Source organism: Nesoenas mayeri (assembly GCF_963082525.1).
Source record: "Nesoenas mayeri genome assembly, chromosome: 1".
Lineage (NCBI taxonomy): Eukaryota > Metazoa > Chordata > Aves > Columbiformes > Columbidae > Nesoenas > Nesoenas mayeri.
Window position 1 is genome coordinate 67,898,401 of NC_137541.1, and position 27,987 is coordinate 67,926,387.

A 27,987-nucleotide genomic window follows, 5' to 3' on the forward strand; every position below is an offset into this window, starting at 1 on the left:
GGTGGCTTTCTTCTCCTTGGGTTGCTTCTCTGGTTCCTCAGATACTCCAACTTCCACTCCACGTTTTCCTTCACCTGTGTCTGGATTTCCCTGAAAGGCCTCTCACTGCTTCATTTCCTGTCCCCACCCAGTCATCTAAAGTAGTTTTCTTAATTTGTTTATTCTTTAATCTGTTGTTTTTAAAAGAAACCTAATGAACTTTCAATTAAAAAGACATTCGGTTTAAGTAGGGCTCACCAGCACATCCAAAACCTTATCACTCCATAACATGCAGAGGTTTGCAAGTTGGATCATAGTGATCTTTTGACAATTTTTCTATTTAATTCAGAATCACAGGTGTAGGCATGTTGCATTCTTATCCCCATGTTTTAGAAGGCTTTTTTCTTCCATCATCCAGCAATGTAACTGCTTTTTTTGCTAACTGGGTGAGATCTGTTTGAGGCTGCTTCTTTTCCTCCTGTTTGATAGTCTGAATGTCTCAAATACAGATTTCTTTTCCGCTGGAAAATTATTAAAATCAAAATTCTATTGTTCAGTGCACAGAAACACAATTGCAGGTATTTCTTCTAAAAAAACCAAACCAAACTAAAACAAAACAAAAACATCTGCAGTTCCTCCAGATTTTGTCTCCTTGCTGTAACTTTGGCTTCTACTTTGTATTTACCTTTACCCTACTTTTGCACTGAGCTTGGAATTCACAGGGTGGCAATTCCAACACAGATTATGCTTGGGCTCAAGAGAAAAACTTGTTAAAAAGCTTCATGCAACTGTAATTCACCAATGAGAACTGTGAAAGGTAGTAGTTGCTCCACCCATTATGCAAAACCCAGTCAGAACGTTTGAGAAAATCATCAGCCTCCTCTTTCTGGCATGCACACAAAGGGATAAACAGACCTTTTTTACTTACTGAACAGTCTGACATTGTTTCAGGGTCCCAGTATTGGTGATAAATAATCATTGTCTTCTAAACAGTATCTTTCGTCTTTCATATTTCTTCCATCCTGACCCACAAACGTTACTTATTCATAAGGCATGGGCCAATCTCTATACTGAATTATGTGCCCTCAGTAACAAAAGGATTCAGCCTCAAACTGAGAATTCTTAGACTTACTATTCAAGTCTTCCAGGAGATAAACATTTCTACAACTCTGCCATTACTAATGCTCTTTGTGAGGCAAAAAGTACTAGAGATCTAGGACTGAATGCATTGGCTGGTTCCATGCAGAGCCTGTAGACAAACATTAATTTGCCCCATATCTTATAAGAAGATCTAGGGTCTTCCATGCTCCCAAACCTCGCTTGTCTATTGTCTCCCCACTCTCTGCTAGTCAGACCCAAACTGAGCGCCCCAGACTGAACAGGGATGCTTCTGGGACACTGAGTCCTGGAGAACTGGCAAAGACAGACCTGCAGAGGAGTTTGAGGAGTTTCTTTTAGTAATTAGTTCCAGAAGCAAAAATATAGTTAATGTGAAGATTTTGAGTTGGCCAATACAGCTGGGGAATTTATATCTGTTTTGTCCATTGTTTCAGAGACACTAACAGAATGTCTATAATATTTAAAAACAAAACAAAACAGAACAAAACAAAACAAAACAAAAAAACCCCACACAAAACAAAAAACCTAACAAACAAACAAACACTTATTTTAAATACAAAAAAATCTTTTATTTCACTTTTCTATGATCTGTAAGGCAAAGGGTGGATAAGAGGTGCAATTAGAAGCAATGGCTCCTTACCCTGTGAGAGGAGTGCTGCCTACAAACACGACTCAGTCTGAAGAGATGGGATACAAAATGAGCTAGGGAGAAGGCAACCAATGCCTGCATCTTAAGCAATACTGAAGGAGGGAAGCTACCATAAGCCCAAAGAGATGTCCTGAGGCAGAGTGCTCCTTCCCACTTGAACTCTGAAAAAAGGAGGCACTCTCATTCTTATTTATTACCTTCTCCTGCCAGTCAGAGGGAACAGGCTATTCCCTCTTCTTTCCTGTACCATTGCTCCCATGAAGAGTTTCACAGTGTAGAGATATCAAATTACTCAAGCTGCAAGTTGTAAATAGTAAATCTGCTGCTGAAATCAATGCAATGCAAAACCAATTAGTTTTATGTAGAATATTTTTATTATTACATCAACAGTCTCTGTTAAATTAACCTGGGCAGTCCAAGCGCATTCCCAAGGAAGAAATCTTTTTCCTACACTACACACAGTAATGGGAGGAGGCAAACAAACTGAGAAAAACATTATTTTTTTTCCTCTGTTGAGGAGATAAAGGTTTCAATTACCAATTTGTAAGATACGGTAAGGTATATACGGCATAAGGAATGATCAGATATTCAAAATTTTCTGTAATTCCTTTCTGTGGGATACTTACTGATGAGTAAACTCTGACTGCTGGACAGTCCTGTTGTGGGATGAGAAGAGTGGCTGGGAGGTATTTCTCTGGATGGTGGCTGTTAGCAATTAATACTTGCTGTGGTGCTGTTTCTTGTTGTCTTTGCAGACTTGGAGTCACAGACTATAAAGAACTCGTGAATTGCCTCGGTTCCAGGCTCTTCCAGCAAGTGGTGTTTCAGGGTGCCAGAAGCAGAGCTGGAAGGGCAGGAGTGTGCTTCATGACATTTCCCCTCTGTGTGTTTATTAAGCATGGTGTGGGAAGAAAACACAAACAGATGATCTGTGAAGGCTTAAAGGGCACGTGGTCTGTAGCGCAAGGATGCTTGATGGGTGCCGAGCTGTGTGTGCAAGTAGAGGAGATCGAGATACTTGTGGCTCATAGCTTTGTGGTTGAGGTTTTCAGTTTCCTTTGCCACATGCCAGCCAGGCTTTGAAGACAGCCTACAAAGACCTTCAGGTACAAAAGTCCACCTACACACATGTGCATCTAAATGCAAACATGCACACACATACATAAACTGCTGGGAGAAACAGAACTGTGTCTGTCTTTTATAAGCACTTTGTCCAGATGCTTATGCTGTTGCCAGCCTGCCCTTAAGGCTGCTGTGGTTACACATTCCTATGGGCGACTACCAAACCCAGTGTGCTCTGACTGCTTGCACTATTCCCTGTTTGCTGCAACAGGGTGGTGCTGGGTGGATTTTTTTTCAGCTCCAGTCCTTAGAGTATCCCTGTTAAGGGGCACAGAAGAGCTTATTCCTTTTGCTCAAGTTATACAAAAATAGTTAAACAGAATTCAGAACTGTAGTTGGATTTTTTTTAGAATAATTTGGATTTTTCATTGCTAGTCATCTGTCTGACATGTATCTCCTTTTTCTGTCCATATTTTTTTGCAGTTTGTAATTTATAATAATCAGTTGCACTACCTCTACAAATATATTTTGCTGTAAACAAGTACTACTTTTCTACTGGTCCCAAATGCATAATTCCCACCACTGGATTGGTGAATGGTCTTTTCTGCTAAATGTTTGGATGTAATTGTTCCCTGAACGAACAATTAGGATTCTTCCATATATTCAGCATTTATGTGCACACACATGCATGAACATACACACACATAGAGAGAAGTGAGTATATAAATATCATCAAAAATGAGCCACAATGCTAAATTCAGCACCAGGTATGTTTTAATGCACCTTCTTCCCTTGCCTCAGGAGGATTCTGAAGCACAGATTTAGACGACCTACGTTCAAGTGATAGAATCAGGAAAAATGTCTCCTCTTTATATTAAATAGGGCCTTTGTCTTGCCTTTGACTCTACTGAGGAGAAATCCTTGTTCCCTTCAGAAAACAAGGAGCAGAGGCAAAGTCATGTGCAAATGATGAAAGAATCATTGCAGACTGTTTGGGAACATGACTCTAGGAAGAGGGAAATATGTTCACAGGCATTGTTTGCTGCTGGTGTTCATAATGCCCTTTGTCTCCTGCAAATGTTATTGCAATTAAAAGCTGGCTCAGACAAATGAAGTGAATCAGACAGTGCTTATTTACAAGAATATTTGGCATGAATAATATTTGGCATAATTTCTGAAACTGACAGTTATGAAACCTCTTCCTTTTACAGGCCTTTGCATCTCTTTACAATATTCTTTTACTGTCCAGTCAAAATATGAACTTGTTTCCCCAGCTAGGAAAGCAGCATTCTCCAGCACATACACATATGTATGTGAGCATAAGTATAGTATATTATGTATCACTTATAGGAAATGCACAGGAGGAAACTAAAGCATGTCTGTCTGGGGTGTACACCAGATTGTCTCCTTTGCCTGTCACAGAATAGACCTCTAGGCCAGCACAAAAATCGAATTCCCAGGACCATAGGTAACTTTTTTTTTCCCATTTAACATGGACCTATAGCATGGATTCCACAAGAGGGAGCTAGAAAACAAATAATCTTTCATGAAGCAGGCTAGTAAACTCTATAAAATAAAGTGGAGGACATGCTATGTGTGTCCTTTACCAACCAGAGGAGGTGGCTGAGTTGCTGTTGCATCAAGTCTCCTGCTGTGATGGCTTTTTGCTGTATGGGAACATTAAGTCGTGCTTCAGGGCTTTATAAAGACTGACTAAGGATTCAGTCCAAATGTCTTTCTGGTGCCCCTGCGTCTGAGCAGCCCTGTAGGCTGTGTAGACCATGGTCAGCACTGTCCTTTCAAAGTCTTCTTTCTTGAGGACCCTTGGGTAGGAAGACAGCCTGCTACTCAGCCTGCGGATCTCTGTGATGCTCTTGGGGATAATCTCATTGCAGATGGTGTCAAACTCAGCAGCCTTCCTCAGTGAAGCGAGCTCCTCATCTTTGATGGAGATCCTCTGACCTTTGTCAATGTCAAGCTCAGCTAAAAGAAACTGGTAGAAAATCAGAACATAGAAAGCGATTTATCTTCTCCAACAGACTCTAGGTAGAGTAAATGTAAATTAACAACATGTCCTTAGGTCTTTACTTTAGGTCAAAAGGAGACAAAACTCTCATTGCACTGGCCAGAGGTGGGGTAGACCAAAGTCTCTATGTGATAGTTAGACTTCTGTTTTACCTACCTGGGAACACTAGACACAGGCTATGGGGAAAAGGGAGAGCAAAAGGAAAAATCAAATAGTTTTGTTGTCCAAAACAACCATGGGTTGCTGCTGGTGCCACATTGGGATTAGAGAGCTGGAGACAGGAGCACATCAGGGAAAGGCCATTTACTCTGCCAGGGACAGCAGGTGGCCCAGCTCTGTGTGAGAGAGCACATCAATGGCTTCCCAGCCCATCTCCCCTGTTTGGACATCTAATCCCAGTTTCTCAAGCTGTGGGATAGACAGATTTGACCCATTCACCTTCTTCAGGTGGGCCACTTTTCCTTAGCTAACCATATGACATTCTTCCAGAATGTGCATTACATCTGCAGTGTCCACTGCTGTGAAAGAGGGGACTGGATTCGTTTTGAAGTGAAATGGTCATGCCCTTATGATTACTTTGCAACGACTGATTCTCATGGCTTTAACGATTTGAATAAATAATTTTGGACTGAGACAAAAGAATTTAAATGCATTGTGTTTTTAATCCATAACTATTCTGGAAAATAGTTGCTTTCAGTGGAAAGTCATTGCCTCTGGTTTTCAATTCGCCTGTCAGTGAGCTAGAAGCCACATTTGAGGGACTGCAGGCAACTGCTGCCTGCTTAAGTGCTGAAAGAGATGAGTTTGTCATATATATCTGTTCCCTTCCCTTCTGGTGAGTTATTACGTAGCCAGAAATGGGTTTACTTCTGGAATGAGTAAAAGTGATTTGGAGACACATAATGGATAACCCCGCTATGGACAGTAACCCCAGTCTTGGTTAGGGCTTAAGGTACTATCTACTTCTGTATACTAAACCTCATAAAGCAGAACCACATCTTCCAGAGAGTTTTGTAGCACTGGGTTAAAGAAGGCAGCTGAGGACCTCTTGAATCGCTGAGCAGCTGGGAAAAGCATAGCTGGAAAATAACAATGGGAAAGAGAAGGGTCAAACACTGGAAAGAGGAAGCAATTTTCAATAGCAGATTCAACCAAAGAACTGTCTGTTGCAAAGACTCAATGTACAGTATGACTTCCCACTCAAAATAAAATGTATAGCATGGACTACTTTGACTATAATCCACTAGGGACAGAAATTAGCTGTCTATGCTCTATCTAACAGTATCTGAAACAGAGTGGTTTATAATCCAAGCCTGGGACCCTGAGGTGCAGCCACAGTGTAAGGAATAATAATGATAACTGCAACATCAACACTGCCTGAAATACATGTTCTTCTCCTGACTCTACAAGGGGAAATCAACATTGACCCTCAACACCACCTACTTTCTTCACACCATTCTCTTACTGACACACTTCTAAGACCCTACATTCTGCTGGTTTCAGCTGTCTAAAAGTTGAACTCTCCTTAGTTGATAGAGACAGCTTCTTCAGAGAGTAAATCACCTTGTTTGTCCTGGGCATATAAGAAGGAAGTCTGGAAGGAGTGACTCACCCTTTGGAGATCTATTTGGAGATCTATTCATTGAGCCTGTTACCAGCTTAGGCAAGACAGGTACATTCAATTACATGAAACCAAATTTATTACAGTTTTGGTACGTCATAGTGTTATAGCTAGAAACAACAAAGACTGCTACGGTCAGGTATCTATTCTCCACTGTGAGGGTGTGCTACAGATATTGTCTCAGATAAATGAGACAGAAAACCTGTCTATAGCCCCTGAAATCAGCACCCCAGTGAGGTAGAGCATTTGTAGAATCAATGACCTGTACAGCCTGGAGTACAGAAAACATCTGATGCTACATTACAGACCACCTAAAAGCTTTGAGTTACTAACTAGGTTACTAACCATGTAAATAGGTAGTATTAAAAGATGTCAGTTCCTTTCAGAGCAGAGGGGAAAAACACTGTTTTGTTTAATGTTATGTGTGTGTGATTTAGACATTGAAGTTCAGGTAACCATGGTTTGGATTTGTTAGATTTTTTTCTAATACTCAGGAAGTTTGTGTAATCAAAAAAAGCAACAAACAAACAAACAAATGGTTCTTATGTGACTGTTGTTGCATTTCCTCATAAACTTCACTTCTCGACTTTAACTGTTGTTTGCCAATAAATTTGGAAACTAGTTTAAAAAAGAGGGAAAAAAACCCAACCATCTTTTCAAAGGTGTAGACTCCATAGCCTAAATGCAGTCCTGTTTCCTAGGCTGTTGCCAACTGCTGAGTTCATTAACATTCAACTTGTTAATTATATTTAGGGTCAGGTAGTCCAAGGAGAAGGAAACCAGGCCCTTAGAGATTGTATCAATTAGGACCTTTACTATGTAGCATAAGGAAAATTAATTGGGGTAATACTAGTTATAAAGTAATCCATGCTTGACACAACAAAGCGTGTTTTGGCCTTGAATTATCTAAGGAACATAGTACAGGTTAAAGTTTGTTGAATTGCAATAGACATAGTGCAGATGGATACTACTAACTGTGAATGCATCCTGCAGGGATGGACTCCAGACATTTTGGTCAGACATCTGTAGAGCTAGGTGCTTCCTATTGGATCCGTGTGAGTTTATATTAAAACTTGTTTGAATAACCATGTAGTACTTGCAGGTTATGTAACTAAAAGCTTGAAGGAATGAAGGCATCACATGAAAGAACACAGGTGTTGAAAAGCACTTAGTCTCTGCAGCAGCTTTTCCCCATCATCATGTCTTTACCACCCAAGCATCTTGTCTGGCCCAGATGATGAGGTGGTGAGTTTGGGAAAGGTCACAAGCTGCTTGATGGTTCTGCTCTGCCAGAGTGTTGTCTGGCTGACCACTGGCAGCTGAGGCTATACCCATTTTCTGATGCTGCATCACTGGTGTTCACCCCTCTATCTCAGAGATTTGCTGAGACACACTGGAGATATTTTGTCTTCTGCTCTTGGCAATTCAAGAGTGCAATTGAGTGCATGTGAAGTACTTGAAACTTCAGGCACTAACTGCTGAGTAATTAAAAGTTTTATTACCAGGCAATTAAAACTCTAATTGCTAAGCAGCTGGCAGAAATCCAGTCCATAATTATGACAATTCATTTTTTATCTCTTTTAGATGTCATTTCAGTGCAAACAGCCTTAGAGTCAGTAGAAAGATTCCTATTGATTTATTGGTTTTACTTCTCTTACAAATGTGTCAAGACATCTCTGGTGTAGATGTGAGTGCTTCTATCCTAACGGCTGAACAGTCACATAACAAAAAGCTTATGATCCACATAGGCGAGGTAGGAAAAATAAGGTTTTAATTATCCTAATTGAAAAAAAATTCTCTTATGTATCTGTGTACTACCAGGCTCATCCTGTTCCAAATCCCTTCTTTAGAGGGGCCTTACAAGTGGTCCCAGATCTGACCTCCCTCACTGTCCACTGAGGCCTTGGGGCTGGAGGTGAATAGGAGCAATGTGCCTGATCGCAGCCGCCCACTCCCAGCCCACTTGCCTGACCCTGAGCAGCCTCATCTTGTGCCCTGGAGCTCACCACTGCTCGTGCCTGAAGATGGTGGGCAAGCAACAAGTCTAGACCTAAGGGTGGCTAAAAGTGCCCATCCAAATGTGGTGCAAGAGTCCCTGTTTTGTGCACTGCTTACTGCAGGGATCCATCCAGTCTCCTATTACATTGTTAACTCTATTTCTCCTTAAGGACTACCTGGGTTTTTAAACAAAAACTGCAGCTGTATTTGACAACCCATTGGCGGCCTTCTGCGTAGGTCATGACAGCTTAGAAATTTCTTAACAGATTAAATGTAACATCACACCTGAGGATGACAATAGTTTTATTATAAAAATGCTTCCATCTTTTCTAGGAACTGTGCCAGAATTTTCTGGACCTCATTAGCCATGTGATAGACATTTGTTATCCTCTTCCAGGTTTTCCATGCAGTTTCACTGGTGAGGATACAGATGTTTAGTTTTGCTTTCCAGTCCATACTCCTGCTCATGATTTCCCAATTTTTCCTGTGATATGTTTGCTCAGTAAATACAGAGAATAGCTGCAGGAGTGCTCAATTATTTGTGCATCATCAATTTTCTTCTCCTATGAAAAGATATAAAGCCAGGAGCATGAATCTGGCACTGTGCACACTATCACTCCAAAGCATATACAGCTGACTGGTGTTCTAGGACATGAGTACAGTTTAACTGGGGTTATGACTCAGTGGGAATTATTTTGATTGACTTCAGTGCCATGGAAAAGGGTTATCTCATTACTTCAGTGGGAGCCCTTTCATGAAGGACAGGAGGAGCAGAGGAACAGGAAGGACGTGTGGGCCAAAACTCCAGACTCCCTGGAAGCAAAGCAAAGGAGAGTTTCTTGTTGACGTAGAGAAAGGCAGTGGCCCAGCTGGAGTTGTCCTATAAGCCAAATTCAGTCAGCAGGTTGCCAGCAGTGCCCTCCTCTCTTAGATTACTAGAGCTTGACTCCAAAGAAACTCATTAAAACCATTTCTTTGGGCATCACCGGCTTCCTGAGATCAGCCCCTGTTTCTGGGAGTGCAAGGCAGAGACCAGCTGCACAGGCAGCAGCAGTTCCTGTTCAGTGATGAACCTAAAAAGGAAAAATGATCTCTGAAACTCCTTTATCTGTGTGCCAGCAGTTGTAACAAGGATTAATAGAGCTCTGCAAAACCATATCCTCTCAGACTACCACAACTGTCTTTTTACTGCAAGTTCTCAACCACCTCTTAGTAGGGAGAAACCACTATGAGCTCAGCAGTACATCCAGCTTCATTTCTTACAGCAAAATTTTCCTTTTCCTGCTCAAAACTTTTGAAGTCAGGACTCCCAGACCTCAACAGAAAGAAGTTAATACATCCCAAATTATAATTACAGCAATTTCTCCCTCTTTGACTTCACCTTATTGGTAAGCAGGGAATGAAAATGTTTATTACAAAATAGTTGCTCAGTATTGTGAGTGAATTAGTGCATGAAAACATATGCACACTGAAAATAAAGGTTAAAGTAAAACTTTATAGGTTATTCTTCATGAAGGCATGGTAAAGTATGTAAAACACATTTTTATAAATTTGTTGGATATTGTTGCTTCATTCTGTCCTATGACAAGCCTAGAGAATCATAACATTCCAGTGGTGTGATTTTTTTCCTAGCCTAAACATCACAAGGCTAGAAAAAGCAAATAAAAAATATCTCTGCCCTTTTTTTTTTTTAATGCCAACTTCTGCAAGACTCAAAACAGCCATCTCCTGGGTCAGATATATAATCCTTTTAAGCTTGCTGCTAGTCAGCCTGGAGCATATGCTGGTCCACTAGTGAGCTGGAAATTTTGCTTGTGTCACAACATTTTTCTCTAACCTGGCTGAAATTTGCACTAAATGGATCTCAGCATACCCACAGGCTGTCAAGAGAAGACATTTGTTGGTAACCTGATAACAGATTTTCTCAATAGCACTGACTTCTTTGAAAGATGAAGATGATTCTTCAAGATGAATTCTAGCATTTGACAAAGCAAATGAACTCAGCATTGTCTACAAGGCAGACAGAGCAGCCATTATAATGCCATGCAAAAACTATGAGTGATCTAGGCTGACTGAACCTATTTTGTTGCAGAGACTACTGGGCAGTTCCTAGAAGTCATTGTTGTTTTGGATCTTAGGGTAAAGGCCTGAAATGTACACATGAGGATTTTCTTTAACAGCATATAGGAAGAATTGTTTTGAACTCAGTATCTACATTTCTCCTTCACTGTGCACTGAAAAAGACCAGAGGATATGAATGTTAAAGTTTGTATCCCCTTGATAAAGGCTTTTTGTTTCATGTTCCTCTTTGATCATCTTGCTCATGAAGGTTTACAATCAGACCAAATGTATATTTTATACATAAAGAGTTTTATTTCTATCAGATGACTCTTTGCTCCTTAGGTTCACAATCCTAAATTTACTGCCTTAGGCTAACCATGAGACACCCATCCTTACCATCCTGCAGTCAAAGCCACTAAATATTTTACTGCCCTGAGCAACTACCTGCTTTGTGACTGCAGCAGATCTTGGTACCAGAAGCATTGCTTCTTCCAGCATGAAGTGGTGTTGACCTATGAGAGGTGTGTGTGGTGGACAGTGAAAATAGTAACATAAATCACAAAAAGTGCAGCATTAATAAGCAATGAACAAGTTTCATGCATAGTAATCCCATCCTTCTTTACTTCTTGTCCTGCACTTGCCTCATCCCCAGGAGGATGCATGTTTAACATCTGCAAGGTGTTTGTACTGCCTTGGGCCTGCAACCACTGCCAGGTCACAACCTGAGCTTTGCCTACCCAGCCATACAACGTAGCTCCTCTGTGCTTCCTGACTTTTTCTGTATTAAAACTGCTATATTAGAAATGATTGAACACTTTGCCATAGCACAGGAGAAGCTGAAAGAGCAGGAAGCTGGAAGAAGAATAAGAGGAATAAAATAAGTGAAATACACAGAGAAACCTAGAAAGACAAGGAAAAAACACTGCAGTACTATAGGCCAGCTTCTGAAACTTGTATCTGGAATTGCAGTTACATAAGTAGCTCCCATGACAACAAGCGTAATGCAGAAGCTTGTGTATTCCAACTTTAATACATTTAAATCTCCATTATTAGGGGATTAAAGCCCAATACCCCTCAGAAGAACATAGCAATGAGATGGAGAAGACATTTTAATAACAAATCAACATGAACTAACACATTTTTTTAAAGCGACTACCAAGAGAATTTGCCTCTTTTTACTTTCAGCTCCATATCCTTGCTATCTTAGCTCCTAAAACAAAAATTAATAGAAGCAGTAGTCTCTTTTTATTCCTGCCTGTTGGCTAGAAGTGAGAATAGACATTTGTTTCTTTTTTACTTATAAAAAGAATGGTTGAAAGAAAAAAGCTCCATCTTGAAAGTCTAAATTTTGTCAATAAAGATGTAGGAAGTAGATATCTCTATGAAAGTTGGCAACAGAGTTCTTAGAAAAAAAAAATCAGTTTAAAACACAATTAATAACAGATAGTATTAAATTCCTTAGTTCATCAAATAGTCATTTTTTTTCAAAGTTAAATTTTACTAATTGATCTCATTTTTAAGAAGCACACATATTCCAAAAGGGCGTCTCAGTTCCATAAAACAGAACATTGATGATCCAATCTACTTCCATTTCTCCCAGGAAGGAGCAGAAGAGGAAGGGAGTGAGAAAGATACTGTTGTTTCAGTACTGAGCCATGGGGAAAGACCCCAGGAGCAGACCAAAGCAGATGACGCAGGTTGAACAATGGAGTCAGAGCAATGGAAACCAGATCTCTGCTTTGCAGGAAGAGACAGAGCTGCCTGCAACAACTCCGAGAGCTCTATGCACCAATGCTATTGCATCTGAGTAAGGAAATCCTTTCAAACCCAAATCTTCTCCAGTTTTCTGCATTTTTAATCACAGAACCCAAAGGGGTGGGCTTGAGCGTTGCATCACCTCCCAGGTACATATCAGAGCCAATACACTGAGCACAGAGGAGAGGTGTCCAGTAGTTGAGAATGGCCTTTTTACATTTTTTTGTACTTCATTTTTTGGTCAGGCTTCCTTGGTTTCCTGGCAGGCAAAGCTGATTGAGTAGCTAGGGTTTTCCTGAGGCTGACCTAATTACAGCTGCAGCTGCAAGGGGTAGTCCAGCCTGCCTGACCCCCCAGTCAGGCTCTCCCTCCTTCCCTTTGTGCCAACACCACCTTGTGTGGCCTCACAGTAAGCCAAGACAAGGATTTGTCTGGTCATGAATGAAGGGAAAAAACAAACCCAACAAAGAGTGGTAGATTTTAGCTGCCTCACTCACCATCACAGCTGCTACACCAGCAGTGCTCCTACATCTGAAAAACTCTCAATGTAAGTGTGGTCCAACTGCTCTTAGGAAATCTGGTGATAATTCCAGTTCTCAGATGACATAAAGATGGACATCAGCCCTGCTTAGGAAAAGCAGAATCCCTTCCTCATGCCTACATACCCTTGATCTACCCACCAAGTTCATGGGCTCCTATCTATGAAGGCCACCTCAACTAGTGTACTCATGGCTCCTGCTAGAGGTGAGGATTGGCTGCAGGACAGCTAGCTGCCAAACACTTCTTTCTCTTCTGTGTTTACATCCTCTTGAACTTTTAACAGAATAAATTCAACTAGCACAAAGTATATCTAAAGTTTATTCTGAGACTGGTTGATGAGAAAGGAATCAAAGGTCCAGTTTGAATCACAGATTGAGCAGGTAGCAGAATGAATTTTATTTCATTATCACGAATGACAGCTCACATTCTTCAGTCCAAGTATTAATTGTTGTCATTGACTAGTTATATAAAATGTTTATTCAGAGAGTAGGAAAAATAACATGTGCTTTATGTAAACAACCAACACTATATAGATTCAGACTTTAAAATATATGGCCATATGATCTGCAGATTAGAAAAAATTATGACGGTTTCTTGTTATTGCTGATTGAATTGTCCTGTGCTGAATTATCCTATGGGAACTGTCCCATGGAGATCATGGATCTGTTAGCTGAGGTGAAAAAAAACAGAAGAAATAAGGAGGACCCTGTAATTATTCACTTAAGCTGTCTGTGAATAGTTTCAACTAGCATGGAAATTCAGGTGGCTGATGGTGGAACTAGGAATTGTTATTGAACTGATAACAAACTATTTATAATTTTATTTGTGTATGAACTGCTCACCCACATTTAGTAGCACACATGTGAAACAACAAGCTATTCCTCAAACTCATTAAGTATCAACATAGCAGCTCAAAACTGAGGAGGAATAAACATTATATTGACCATTTCTTCTCCTCCAGATTAGAAAGAACCAGAATTGTCTTCCTCTTTCCTTTAAATCTCCATCTTATTTGACATAAATTGTTAGAAGGATAATACATAAATCCCAGTTTTCTGCTTCCTCTGCTCTGGCATTTCAATAAACAAAAAGCAGGGGGATACTGCATCCTTTTTGTGAGGAAATGAGTTATTTCTGGAGACAATTCCTTTTCAAAACATTGTTGTTTTCTAGTAGTGATGATAAAGGCGTGAAGTCTGAGAAAGAAACTTAGATCTAAAGATGGATTCAGGTATGTTCCTGAACTTGACTGGTGAAGCTGTTTTACCCCCTGAGCAGAACACAAAGGGTGAAAAGCTGTGCTGTATCCCTGGGTAAGAGGCAGGAGAATGACCTGTCTCTCCTGGAGCAGTGAGGGAGGGTCACCATGGCAAGGCATCTATTCTGTTAAATTCACACCTGCATGAATGTCTGGGCCTCATTATATTAATTTCTGCATCTGCATGAAAGTAATATTAAAAAATTAATGGAACTCAAATATAATCATCCACAAAATCTAATTGATGGACTTTAATGTGTGCAGATGCAAAGGTGGGCCGAGACAATTTTTGTGATATTGCTGGAAACAGCAAAAAGTGTGATGGATGACTGCAAAATGGACTATTTTTATAGCTGCCTTCCACACTCCACACACATATGTGATTTCCATTTTACAAAGCTGTCAATTTTCCACTGTTTCTTGTTACTTCATGCTCTCCTAAAATCTGACTTTTCCTAGATCTTTAAGGTTTCACAGTCCGCTGAAATAAAGCTGAGACTGATGTACAACTGGATTCACCATTAAATACAGAAATCCTTGCCAGAAACTTGAGTATTGCAAATTGCTAAAGGCAGCTAGACACTGTGGACAAGGTCCTCAGATGACCTGAGCTGGCACCACCAGCCCCGTGATGCTGCTCTGTGGGCAGCCAGATCACAGAGAGCCCTGTGCTTTGAAAGGCATGCTTGGGATCAGAGGGAAGAAAAGAAGGTTAGATTCAGGCTTACAGAAATCTTACAGCCAACAAAATAACTCAAATATTTTGTTTTTTGAAGAGTGGGACTTGAAAGGAACAAAATGTTGACAGTTGCTCTTGGAATTGCAAGATCTTTTTCTGCTGCAGTTCCTGCTCCTATGGATACCATCTCTCAATGGCTCCCAGCCCAAGAGCACCCTGCCAATTTGTCCTGTATATTTGATTCGGTGCTATTCTTCCTTACCATGCGTTCTCTTCTCCTGGAGTCTTTTGAGCTGAATTTGTAAAATAGATTTTGGCTTACAGAATATATTCTAAGCAAGTGTTTAAGGAAAAAATGTTAATGATGTCATGCTCTAAACACAGGAAGAATAAATTTGGAGAAAGGGAGGAAGACTTGATTTCCAGTGAAAACCCTTAGGATGTTGCTAACTCAAACCAGATGGGAGTTTATTCTTTGATTTAACTCCCCTGTGTGTGGGGCCTGGTAAAGATTTTATTACTGTGGAGAAGCACTTTAGAAAAGCTACTGTGATATGTTGTAAATTTCAACCTGTCGTTTCCTGGATTTGGGCTTTCTTCTTACTAATTCAAACACTCTGAAGCTTGCATAATGAAATGCGCTTACTTAGAAAAGTTTTTGCTAGCATGTGTGCGCTCCATGGGTTGTCATTATAGACTACTAATGAAAAATGTTTTGGTCAGTCTGGCATCTATTCTCCTGTGCCTAGAGAAGCACTCCTTGCAAAACCTAGACTTCATTGTGTGATAATTCTGCATTATAACTCTTCCTCAGCTTGGTAGTGATTATGATCTCCCAGGTAAGCTTGTAGAGAACATTTTATATTTCCATATTTTTATATTTCCATATGATGTCTTCTTCATACGACTTCCTTTTGTTGTATGTGGCAGAATGCAAATCCCCCTCTCTCCTCCTCCCTTCCTTCAATATGGAAGGTGCCGACACATCTCCCCCTCCCTCTCCTGCTTGAGGTTAACAGCTTCTTTTGTTTGACCCCAGAGCCTGCTGGCCAGGGTTGTTAAGAGAGAGAAGAAGGGGACGCAGAGGCACCAAGGAGTCAGTGGGCGACACCCACACCCAGAGTAGGGGTGCAGAGAAACTTCTGGAATGCCTACAGTCAGATCTGATCAGGCTATATAAAACAGGATTCTTGTCAAGGCTCTGCCCCTTGCGTGGACCTCTTGGAACACGAGCCAGATGCTGCCACCAAGAGCCCTCTCGGGACAGGGACGCCATTTTGCCTCATCTCCATGTGTAGGTGAGTGCTTACTCCATGCTTCAATATAAGCACGTGTATTTTCTTTAATAACTCCTTGCCAGATTCAGGAAAGTGTATACTTTTCCCGATCTTGGGGACAGCTCTGGCATTGTTTTTGATGTGCCACATCTATGCACACTGTGGATTTCCAATGTTATTAGTTGCTACACATCAATAATTACCTCAACTGATACCTGAACCTGTATTTAAGTCACTTTGGAGAGCTAAAACCCCATTTTCCAACGGTTAACCTGCTGCACTTTCTTTACTGAATAAAAGTTAGTTTTGAACTCCATTGTCCGCCTAAACTAACTTTGGGGTGCCTCCGTGACATCGTATTAAGGGAATTTTTTTCTTGGTCTTTGGCTTATAGGTAAGAGGTAATCATTGACTGAGATACTAGAGCATACTCATACAACAAAATAATCATTTATAGAATTAAATTGACATTTAGCATGGCCACAAAAAAAGGCTGGACAACTTGTCCCCCTATTTATACTTCTAAATGTTAGCCCAGTAAACTTTAAGTTCTGTTTTGACCTCTGAGCAGTGCACAGATATTAAGGCTGAAGCAGAATGCAAAACTAACTTGTGGCTGAGCTCCTCAGACATGCTGGATTACTAGTTATTATCCGTTGCGTTGGGTTACAGAGAGAGGCTGGCCTGAGTGATCCAGTTTGTTGTGAAAAGGACACTCAGAAGGTGATTTCTGACATTATTTAAATAACGTACATTCTACTTTTTCAATAAAAGCACCCATTGCTGTGTTTTGTAAACAGAGAAGTAAACCACAATATGTTCAAGTAGCTGCTTCCAGCTGAATTGTGGTGAGGACTAACACTCTTTTCCACCTCATAGGCAGATGTTCAGGGGCTGCTGAGGTCCAACTTAATGGTCAGCAGCATTCATAAACAGAGGCATCAAGGAAGATACATTTGCTTCTTTGACAGTTTATGTCTTATTTGGCAGCATTAATTCAACCAAGAGTGAAAAGGTCCTAGGAGACATCATAAATGAGTCTGAAAAGCCAGCTGGACATAATACACTCTTCCATCTTTGATCATGTAAATGGAAAGGAGGTAGGGGTATAGAGTATTTGATGTGACAAGTTGGTTACATTTACCTCACTGACAAATTTTTCCAAGTAGAAACTGAGCTCTTTGCCTTGATGAGGGTATTTTGTTTAAGAGACCCCATATGTTCCCTTGGAGGATATATGTGCTCATGTTGCTCAGGTTTGGAGTTCACCTCAGCTGGACCACACTGGCTGTGAGCAGCATGCACAAAGATTAGGATTGACATAACCGGATGCGTGCTGGATTGATGGTCTGTGGCACATGCAGTTAGTCATTCAGGCTTTGAAGGGCATCCAGGAATTCCCAGTAAATATCCAGCAGCCTGCTCCCTAAATACAATTGCTGGCTAGAAAAGGAGTGTCTTTCTAGGGAAATACAATTTCTTATGGTATTCCTAACACTTAGCTATTTACCAGGCAGAATCTTTAAAGAAAAACTTCTTCATCAGCTGGAGCCTGCAGTATTTCCCTGCTGTGAACATGGGAAATTCAGCACTATGACAAGACAAGCCCCTAGTCTGTACAATTGCCAGCCTGTGACTGGCAGTCACATTTTGCTCAGTCCCATAGCTGAGCATCTAAACCCCCCTCTCAGCTCTCTGCATTCCTGGAGGATTCCCTCCATCCACAGCATGCAACATTGCCTGGACCTCATCCAAGTTGCTGCTGTCTTCCCTCTGTGCAGCAGGGCTGGTTTTAGGGAGAGATGGGGCATAGAGAGGGACAGGGCCCTCATACAGGAAGGCAGGTAGGTTAGACAACACAGATGAAAACCTCAAGTCTGGGCCAGAAAGCAGGTTTTGGCTGTTCTTGATTGTTAACAGAGGATACCTGTATCTGTAGTCTATTCATCAAAACAGGAAGCCCCTGAGCTGAGCTCAGACACTGTGCTGCCTGCTCATTTCACCCCGTCTTCTCTCAGGCATCCTGTGTAGAAGCAAGGCCACATCATTCTCCTGATGGAGACGGCAATCACACACTACCCTTTGCCACTTGAGCCTAACTGGGCCTGACTATTTTTATTGATTTTACCTGTTTATGGGACACCTCAGTGTGGAAAAATCTTTGGGTAGTTTTCTATCCTCATATCTTTGTGAAGACCCAACTGAGCTTTAGATTTGCTAAGTACAAGTCAAGATAAGTCAGCCCCTTTGAGCTCTGTTTATTAAAAACTCTTGTGGTAGAAATCAACAAAATAAGCACTATATACATTTTTATCTTTAGACTTATTACTTTCCAAAGCTTTCTGACAAATTGGCACGGCAATCCAGAAAACCAGAAGTTCCTTTGACTATGACAAATTAATGGTTTCACTTAACACATGCTTTACTATATTAGGATGTCTAAAAGTAATGTTTAACTGGAAATGGAGTTTGTTCAGTGCTAAGCCATGAACAGTTGCAGTAAATAAAAATTAGGCTTGTCTTAAATGTCTTTTATTTTAGGAGAGGGTTCAAGACATGAACAGTTCTCTCAGACATAAAATCTGCACTTAATAAGCAAATGTAATAAAAAATTACTTTGTGTCTTCAGAACTAGACATAATCAAAATGTAATGTAATGGCTGAGAGCATTATGAAAACCAGAGAGGAAACCTAGGGCTTGCAGAACATGATCCATTCCTCTGAGGACTGACATGGGAAAACAGGGACTTGTGCAGCTGTGGTGCTGTTACTGGTGTTAATTGGAAAGCTTGAGTGGTATTAATGGGAAAATGCTGTAGGCCCCATAGCTCTATAAAAGAGTAAGTTTCTTGCCCTTTCTAGGGAATAAAAGAGGCTGTTTTTTGAGTAGTGAGAGAGGTCTTTTTCATACCTACATAGTTTAGAAAGCTCAAAGGGAAGAAGAAGAAAAAAAAAAAAAGAGAGACCTCGACGTATTGCTGATTCAGTAGCAGTAACTTTAACTTTTATACTGTGACTGGTGGTGAATTGACCAGACTAGTGTATCCCAATATCCTGGTGTGCTGAGAGGCTGACGGGGACCAGAAGCAAACATGAGTCCTGCTTATGTGAGAAAAAGGCAGTGCCAGCTCCAGAGAAATGCAACCATCCCATGAGCCTGAGAAGCAGACAGATAAGATGAAGACCAGCTGTGACAGATGGATATCTTCTGAAAGGCAAGTTCAAATGGGGATATGGGGATACATACCATGCTGACAAGGGGATGAACACTACACTAATCTTAAACGTATGTGTGCTTTAATCTTTTCTATCCCCATTTTTCACATTTTTTCTCTCTCCACACTTTTCTCTTCCTCTTTTCCTCTCATTCATACTAGTTCCTTCCATTTGGCATTTTTCCCTCCAGATTTTTCTCTATTCTTTCTCAACGTCTCTGCCTTTTACCTTTGCCTCTCTTGTCTCCCTCTTTGTGGCTCAAATAAGCTCTGACAGACTGGGAAGTCTGTGCTCTTTCCAAGACAGAGAAGAAATTAGAAGTATCAGTTCCATTTGGGGCATGCCACCACCTGCCAAATAGATGGAGACAATTAAATCCTGATGTTATGGCTCACAGAAGATATCCACATCCAGTCAGGTGCGGTTTACTCTCTTCACAGTTAGGCAAAACCTAGCCAAATGTTCTGCTCTCCTAGTGCCTTGCCAGGTGATAGAGGATCACGCAGGCATTGCAGAAGACCTTGTGCATTTGGATCTCCAACACAATACTGCAGAGCAGCATTGCCTTTCCACTGTCCCATTTTGTCCCAAGTAACCTTTGCACTTTGAACAATTGATTTTTCCCTTTCTCAGTGATTTTTTTCAGCTGCCCACCTGGCTCCTCCTGAGCAGAGAGACATTCAGTGAGTTCAGAGCCTGGCCCCTGCCTGGTGACCTGTTTTCCTGTGGCTGAGGAGGAACTTCCAGAGGACAAGTGGTATGCATGCTGATCTCAGGGGAACTGGGCAGCTGCCAAACCTAACCAGCAAACTGGGCCAGGAAAGGCCCCACATACGCTTTCACCAGAGGAAAGGAATGTTTGCGGTAACTGGGAATAGTGGAGCTTATTTAACTCCACTCCTCTTCACATTATTCTTAGTCTCAAGCCCAGCACTGAGCTCGTCCTGCCACAAGCACTGGATAGTGAGACAGGGGGAGACTTGTTATTGCTGCAGCCTGAACCACCTCAGGAGGGATAAAAAGAGTTACTGGCTAAGGGTAGCCACTGAGTAGGCAGGGGAGCCCCTTAACTTGTGGTACAGACTCAGGCTAGTTTAATGTCTCCATATTAGCAAGCCTGCTGTGGGTGATATATCATAAAGCTGTCATAGCAATAGCCAAATAAAACAGGATTTTGTGGTAATGAGAGACATAGTGACAATATAGGTATACAGGATCCCTTCCTCTGCTTTCTTTCCTCCCAGTGGGAGAGAAAACCCCATAGATGACTGTTGCCTTGGGGACTTTTGTCTCCCAACAACTCTTATTTGCGGCTTATCCTCAAGTTGCCTTTTCTTTTTTATGACACTTTTTTACATTTCTTTCTCTGCTTTTTACCGTCAGTTATCCATGTAGTTGGCCTGCATGAGATTCACCCATGCCAGTGCCATGTTGCTGAAAAACACTCTAACCAACAAATACATCTGGGCTGGAAACTTTTAACAACTAAGGTTACTACAGGAAACCAAATTCCAGATAATGACTGAGATTGTGGTCTCACTTCTGAGAACGGCAAAACTCCCATCAATTTCGGTGGTGCTGGTTTGCACGTTTCAGCGCTTTTAAAGTTAAAGCAAGGAGTTAAAGCAAGGACTGGTTTGCTTACTTCAAACCAAGATGCTCACACAGCTCCCTGTTTTGCTACAGCCAGGTCCATATACCCAACTAGTTTCTCTGTGTCTTCCGCCCCTTGGAAGGACTCAGCTCCCTTCAGCACCAGGGTGTGTAGGGAGAGTACGTGGTTTGGCAGAGTTCCAGTTCAAGGTGAATGTAGGCTGTGCATGTGGGCAAGCACCAGTGTTTATTTCCAAGACTCAAAGCTGACCCTATGGATCCTGCCCTGCCTTGAGCCCAAGCACAGGCACTGCATGCAGAGTTAATTGCTCCACCACTCAGTTTTTTACCTCAGCAATTTACATCTTGCCTGACACTATATGAGTCATCAGAACCTCTGCAGCCTGATGATGTTCATTAAGACCTGCTGACTTTCAGTGACATTGTACTATTCAGTGCTTCTGCCAGGATTTCTTTCTGCCTGAGAAGTCTGGCATGATCTACCTCTTAAAAAAAAAAAAAAAAAAAAAAAAAAGGAAAAGCACTTTATGCATCAGAAACAGAATAAGAAAAAAAAAAAAAATCACCACTATTAAAAACATACAGGGCTAGACACATCCAGCCACCCTGAAGAGATCTAGGGCAAGTGATTTAATTACTCCGTGCCTTACAATGAAAAGGGATGCTAACGTTTCCTCCCCTTAATTTCACTAAAAGCTCTTTGGAGAAGGATTATTTTTTTTTTCCTCTGTCTGTTTTTATAATGCCAGGTACCAGTGGGGTCTCTGGGCCCAACAGTAGAGTCTAAGATAATCATGAGCAGACTTACGGAGTGCTCTACAGTCTCTGCATGTGCGCGTGAGTTATTTTATTTGCATCAGAGCTACTTTGCCTATGGTAGGGAACGTTGACTTAACAGCATGCTTCAGGAGCAGTGAGGTGGTTGTTAAAAGTAAGGTGAATGGAGCCATTTCCATGTGACAGTGTAAGGAGGGATTTGAATGGCAGGAGGTGCTTCTGAGAGCTGGACTTCATTCGGGACATTAGGACCCTTGTACAAACCAATCTGAATCTCATGACAGTTCTATCACCTGAGACTAAGGTAAATAGATGTGACACTACAGTATTCAGGAATGCTGAAAAAATTACCAAAGTGGCAGCAAATGCCTTACTGACTTTCCAGTCCTTGGTACTGGGATGGAATTGGGATCACTGAGAAGATTTTACTGGTAATACTTTCAGTTCATAGTTCTCAGTCTAACACATGTCAAGGAGAAAACAGCTTTACCTCATGTGTCTTCCTGTTGTTTCTTACTCAGATTTCCTCAAAATTGTCTTGCTCCTTTCTCTTTCCAACTTTTGATTCTATCAACCAGTTTATGATTGTATGAGCTGTAAGCTTTAGCTGTTTTTTGGCTATTTCCTGTGGTGAAAAGAACGTGGAGTCACTTAAATCCTTCATTGCTAACAATATGACTGCTTTTATAGAGTACAATATCCATCTGTGATCTAAACTGAATTGTGGAAGCTTCTATAATCTATCCTCCCTTTGATCTCATCACAGTTTAGCATCATTGTCCTAGAAGGGATTATAAACATCTATTTTTTTAAGTGTACTTTGTATGTGTTTCAGTTTCAGGTATCTACTGTGAATTCTGATTCAGCAATCATCTCTCTCCTAAACAAGCATTTGGGGAATCAGGACATGCTAGAAAGGATTTTTATTACAGTTTCAGCCCTGTCCTATTGGATATTTATCATATGCAGGTTAAATCTATTCAGAAACTGTTATATTCTTGCTGCTTTTCACAACACCAAGCAGCTTTCCCAAGTGCTAACAAGTAATCACTTTTCAGGCCCCTTTTAAGTCATCACTCTACTCTTCCTGCAATAGCACTTTGTTTAGTAGCTTCAGATTGCCACCACAGCTTATGTCCAAGGAATCTGCCACAAGGAACAGGAGGAACACATCTATGCACAACAGCAAAGCCCTGTCATAGCCAGAAACAGTATGACCATGTCAGTGTGGCACTGGGTCCAAGCAGGTGATCCCTGTTGAAAGGCAGAGCTCATGCCCTTGGGCTCATGCGATGAACATCACTGTCACCCTGCCAGGATATCAGCTAGAATCCCTGCACTGTCCTGTGATGTGCAAAGCAGGCAGCCTGCCTTGAACCTGGATCTCTGGTCTCTGTTCCACACACCATTGTGCCTGGTTGCCTCCTTAGTCCATTAGTTCTCAAATATTTTCCAGACATGCTTGAAAACATATTTTTTGTGTTTGCTTTCATCTAATCTCTTAAAGGGCAGAAAATATTCTTCTAGTGCCTCCTTCCTACTATTTACAGTGTAGTTTTTAAAATCTGTTTTTATGTCTATGATGTACATTTACACTCATCTCTTATCCAGCTCTTTGCAAAGGAATTACAGAAGTAAAAGCATAGGTATATAAATTCCCTTCTTCAGGTTATCCAGCTGAGAAGCTAATTCCTCTGAATTTCAGTCCCAGACTGTCCTTCAGGCAGTACCTCCCTCTTTTTGCAGGTACAGCTGCAATACTTGGTGCAGGAACAATTTGCATCAGTCAAATAAACCCCCAGACTAGGAGACTCCAGCCTACGGATATGCATTCCCAGTAACTGGTATAGACTTATGGAACAGACTTGGGGTAGGTGGAAAAAACATCTGCAGCAGATAGATCAAGCTTTTTGCAGCTCCAGTAAGGTCACTGGAATGGCTAAAACAAGCACAGAAATTGGGGCAGTTGAGGCAGTCTTACAAGCAATCATGTGTGAGCCAGAGCAAAGAGGAATAATGTATTTTCTCCATAAGAATAAACATTCTTTACATAGCCAGGCTTAGAGTTGGCTCTGTTTCATAACATTTCACTTCTTCCATTGTTTTAAATGCACTACATATTTTAAGAATTGGATAACAATGGCTTTATAGAAATTAAAGGAAGTTAGATAGATGTTGCATTTTAAAAAGTTCTTTTAGTGGGTCCAGCTGGTATCATTTCTTTTTACCCTTGAACCAGACCTTCAGAAACTTCAGCATGTCCTAAATAAGCCAAGACTATGACCTGATATACTCAATGCTTGCTGGGCATAAATGTGTATGTATTTGACCATTTATGTTGTAATTACATGCTGTGTTCAGGCCACAGTCCCTTTGCTTGTGCTGTCCTAGCCAAAAATGTTGAACAAGTGTTCCTGTCAGTGGTGGAATCCCAGAAGTTGTTTCAGAAGAGAGTGACTGGCTGTGAGGATGCAATAGGAGATGAGGGGCTGCCAGCCTGCTGTAGCTAAGCGCACAAGCAGAAGCACCCTGCAAAATTTGCTCATGTAGCAGCTGCTCCATCAAACTCACAAACATAGTTGCCACAATACTAAGAGCAAATACTAAAAGTTTACACTGTTGTGGGGAAATCAAGGAGAATTGGCATTCTGTTCTTCCAAGTAATTTCCTCTGCAGAAAGCCTCTAAAGAGAATAAACTGTTCCTCCAGTGTTGTAGAACAACCATTTGACTTTCGCCAAGCACTAGAGACTGACTACAAAATAATACATGTGGACCAGCTAGATCTGGATGTGACTGTAGTGCTGCTTCTGAGGTCTGGGAGGCACAGCACAACTGTGCCCCAAAAGCATGAAACCCCGGTGGTGCTGATATAGCTAATACATCCTTTTCTCAATGATGGGTGAAAAAAAAGTTTTACCTTCTTATTTTGGGTCTTTCAACATGTTTTCCTGCCTCCACTAAGGGGTGAACTTACTATTGCAGCTGCTTGGCCGCTGTCCAAGAAGCCACAACCACAAGAAATTGTACTCTTTACTCCCTGAGCAGCAAGCACGCTACTGTTTGTGTGCTGTTTATTCGAATCAGGAAGCCCTTAAAGAAAATAAACTTCAGCCAGCTGAGATGAAATGTGCAAACAAGGATTGCCTTAGGTTTCCTCCTCAGGGAACAGGCAATTCTCATCATGGAGATCTGAAGCTCATTTCGGCTCCCCAATGTACTAGTACTCATCAGAGCAGTTTGATGAAAGGAACTGGGTGGCAAGCAGTGACACTCTCTCTGGTTACCAAAGCTGCATGGGTTCTTTTGTTTACTTTTGTTGTCCAAGAATAGGATTTGTTTCTTAGTTTCTCCAGCAAAACCTTTTCTTAAGATCTGAAATTCTTATTTGGGATCTTCAGGAATTAATTATGACCTCACTTCTACCATCGCATAAGGAATATCAGTCAGTAGAGACTTAACATTGCCTTTTCTACCTAAACAGGTGCTTCACAAAATGTGAGAGGGTAATAATACCATACAACTAAGCCTGCAAGAGGCTTAGGGAAACCTGAGGTGATGACAAGAAAATTATTTCATTACCACTCAGGATATTTTCTTTATTATGCTGAACACATCCATTCTAGGGACCAAGGTTTTCCTGTGACTTCTGGACCAATGTCCACAGCTGGATCTAGACAGGCTGAAGAATGTGTGAGATTTTTAATGCAAATGGTTGAGGCAGTGGGGGGAAAAAAAAAAAAAAATGAAAATTAAAAATAATAATGATTTAAAAAAAAATAAAAGCTCTCAGTTTTCCTGCCAGAAGTGTTGGGGTTTTGGTTTTTGGTTTGGGTTTTTTTGTGTGTGTGTTTTTTGTTTGGTTTGGGGGGTTTTTGTATCATCTTGTTTTGTTTTTTGTTTTTTTGGTTGGTTGGTATTTGGTTTCAGTTTTGATTTTTGTTTTGTTTTGTTTTTTTTCCAATTAGTTGATGCTCATAAAACCAAAGGGAAGAGGGAGGTGGCAGTCTGGAGTTCCCACTCACCAGTCAGCACAAGTATGTTCATCTTTCATCGTGTCTGACTTTTTTCTTGAGCCAAAGCTTAAATACTTAGTTAGAAGGGCTGGGTATCCAATGTTGCCCTAGTTCCTCCTAGTGAAAAAACAGTAAAAGCTAGAACCTGTTTTATCCAATACTGACTGTTCATTTCTATTGCAAACAACAACTCTGGGTAATTAAAGCAGGATGCTTTGTCCTACTATTTTGTAAACAATATGGACTACTAGTCAACATGGAGATGATATGCAGATCTGTTTTTCATTTCCATCAGACCAGATGCTGATCTGTCTTTGCTTTTCCATTGCAAAACTCAAATCAGGAGCTGGATAAGACTTAAATGACTGAGGTTTAACCCAGACAAGAGTCAGTTGTCATTTGTGGAGGGAGGGAAGAGCTCTGAGTGTGCAGAAGGGTGTGTCTGCCTTGATACTCAAATTTCCTCTTAGATTTCTAAGGAATTAAAAAATTAGGACAGGACTGCAGACTAGGATGGGATTGGTTGGGCTGAGAGATAGTTTAGAGGAGTGTAGGTTCTCTGAAGCAATTATTGTAGAAGGAGTCATGCCTCTAAAACATATTTGAAGCTGAATAATCCTTCCAGCTGTGGAGAAGAAATCTGTTTTCCTCCTCAGCAGATGTCTGTATGCGATATTTTTGATAACTGAACTCCTTATCACAACAAGGAATGAACCTTCTCTTCTCTCTGAAGTCTCCAAAAACAAGCTCTAGCACTTCCATCTTGAAAACAATCTGCTTTCCCAAAAGCTACATAGAGTTCTGATGTTTTCATTTAAATATCAATGGTGATTAAAATTGGACTTTAGTAGTTGCATGGGTTCCTTTTAGGGTTGTATCATCGTTGTTTAATTAAAATAAGTGCGTTAGAAAAAGTGAAGAGTATCCTTGAGTTGCATATTGATCGTTCCATGGAAATGAACCCCCTTTGTTTGGCTTTTTTCCATTTCATATGTAAGGTGGCATCACTCTTCCAAAAAGTAGGGTAATTTTTTTCATATATGCAGATTTAGTTCTGATTTCGTCACCTTTTAATGTGCCATCCCTGGAAAGACAAGCTCCTATCTACGAAATTAAGGGATTTTATGATGACAATTGGTGTCATTAACTCTATGATACGGTAAGACAACAATTAACTCTATTTTACAGTAAGTACAGTACGTGCAGTAAAGATATCTAGTATCATCCAAAAGGCTGAAGGAAAAGCTGGGGAAAGAGGCTGTCACTCTCAGTCCAAGGTCAATACCCTGTCAGTGAACTTCCACTAACTCTAAAGAAAAGCGTAGCACTCATTCAGCCTTAGAAAAATTGCATAGCTCTTCTTTGCTTCATTCAGCCACTGCCTCCCCTACAAAATCAAAACCAAACCCAAATAGCAGACTAGAAAGGAACCGGCTATACAGAGGAAGTCATGGGAAATTGGGGAGGGGGGCATCTGAATGCTTGATTTTTTAACAGACTCTGATTCCTTTAAATATCTGTGAATTTCAATATCTGAACCAAAGAAATCTTTTGGGGGCTGTTTCCTTTCTCCACTTCCAGCAGCTACTGAACCAGTGCCAAATACCAGAGAAGAGAATAAAACAAAAAGGGGAAAGGACACCATCACTAGCCTCTAAGCAAGTATCTCCTATGCAATCCAATAGTCCCAAACCATTTCATATGTTGCTGTCACACACTTGAATACAAATAAGTCACAACTATATGTTGTCATATTGACAGCTGAAGCCTGATAACACCGCAGGCAGCTTTATCTATGGGGTCATAGGCATTTCCAGGCACCTTGCACAACCCAAGCATTGTTGCGTTTACTGTTACCAGGTATCTGCCTGGTGGAGCGGAATATTGTGCCACCTGTGACTGCAAAGGCTTTCGCTTTAAGGTTTCATGACCTATGATTTTTGCTAATGCAGTAGAAAAAGGGGAAGGAGAGAGAAAGGGAAAAGCAAGAAAATAATGTAGTTCTGATACTTGAGATATTTTATATTTATATATATATATGTATTATAACAGAATACCTACATAACTTTAGCCTTATGCACTTACTCATATGTGGTTTTATATTTGTCTGTATAATTGTTTAGCTGATCCATTTAATGGAAAAAAAAAATAATTCCAGAGTTGGGAGGGCCAAATTTTATATATATGTATAACGAAACACAATTTCAGACAAAATATACAAACTCAAAGTTTTCTCTTAAATAGTTTTTCATGTTTAAATCTTACCTCTGCTCCATCTGTGGGTCACAGTGGCATGAGCACTGTAATAGAACAGCAGCAGCAGCAAAGTCTTCCAAAGCAT

General features: G+C 40.8%; 1 protein-coding gene across 1 annotated transcript; it reads right to left on the reverse strand.

Moving 5' to 3' along the window:
* Nucleotides 1-4,448: 4,448 nt before the first annotated feature.
* On the reverse strand, nt 4,449-27,987 carry FAM180A (family with sequence similarity 180 member A; the record flags this gene model as incomplete). Its single annotated transcript, XM_080340870.1, has 3 exons — nt 4,449-4,802; nt 5,814-5,914; nt 27,912-27,987. 3 exons carry the CDS (start codon nt 27,985-27,987, stop codon nt 4,449-4,451), a joined length of 531 nt encoding a protein of 176 aa, XP_080196996.1.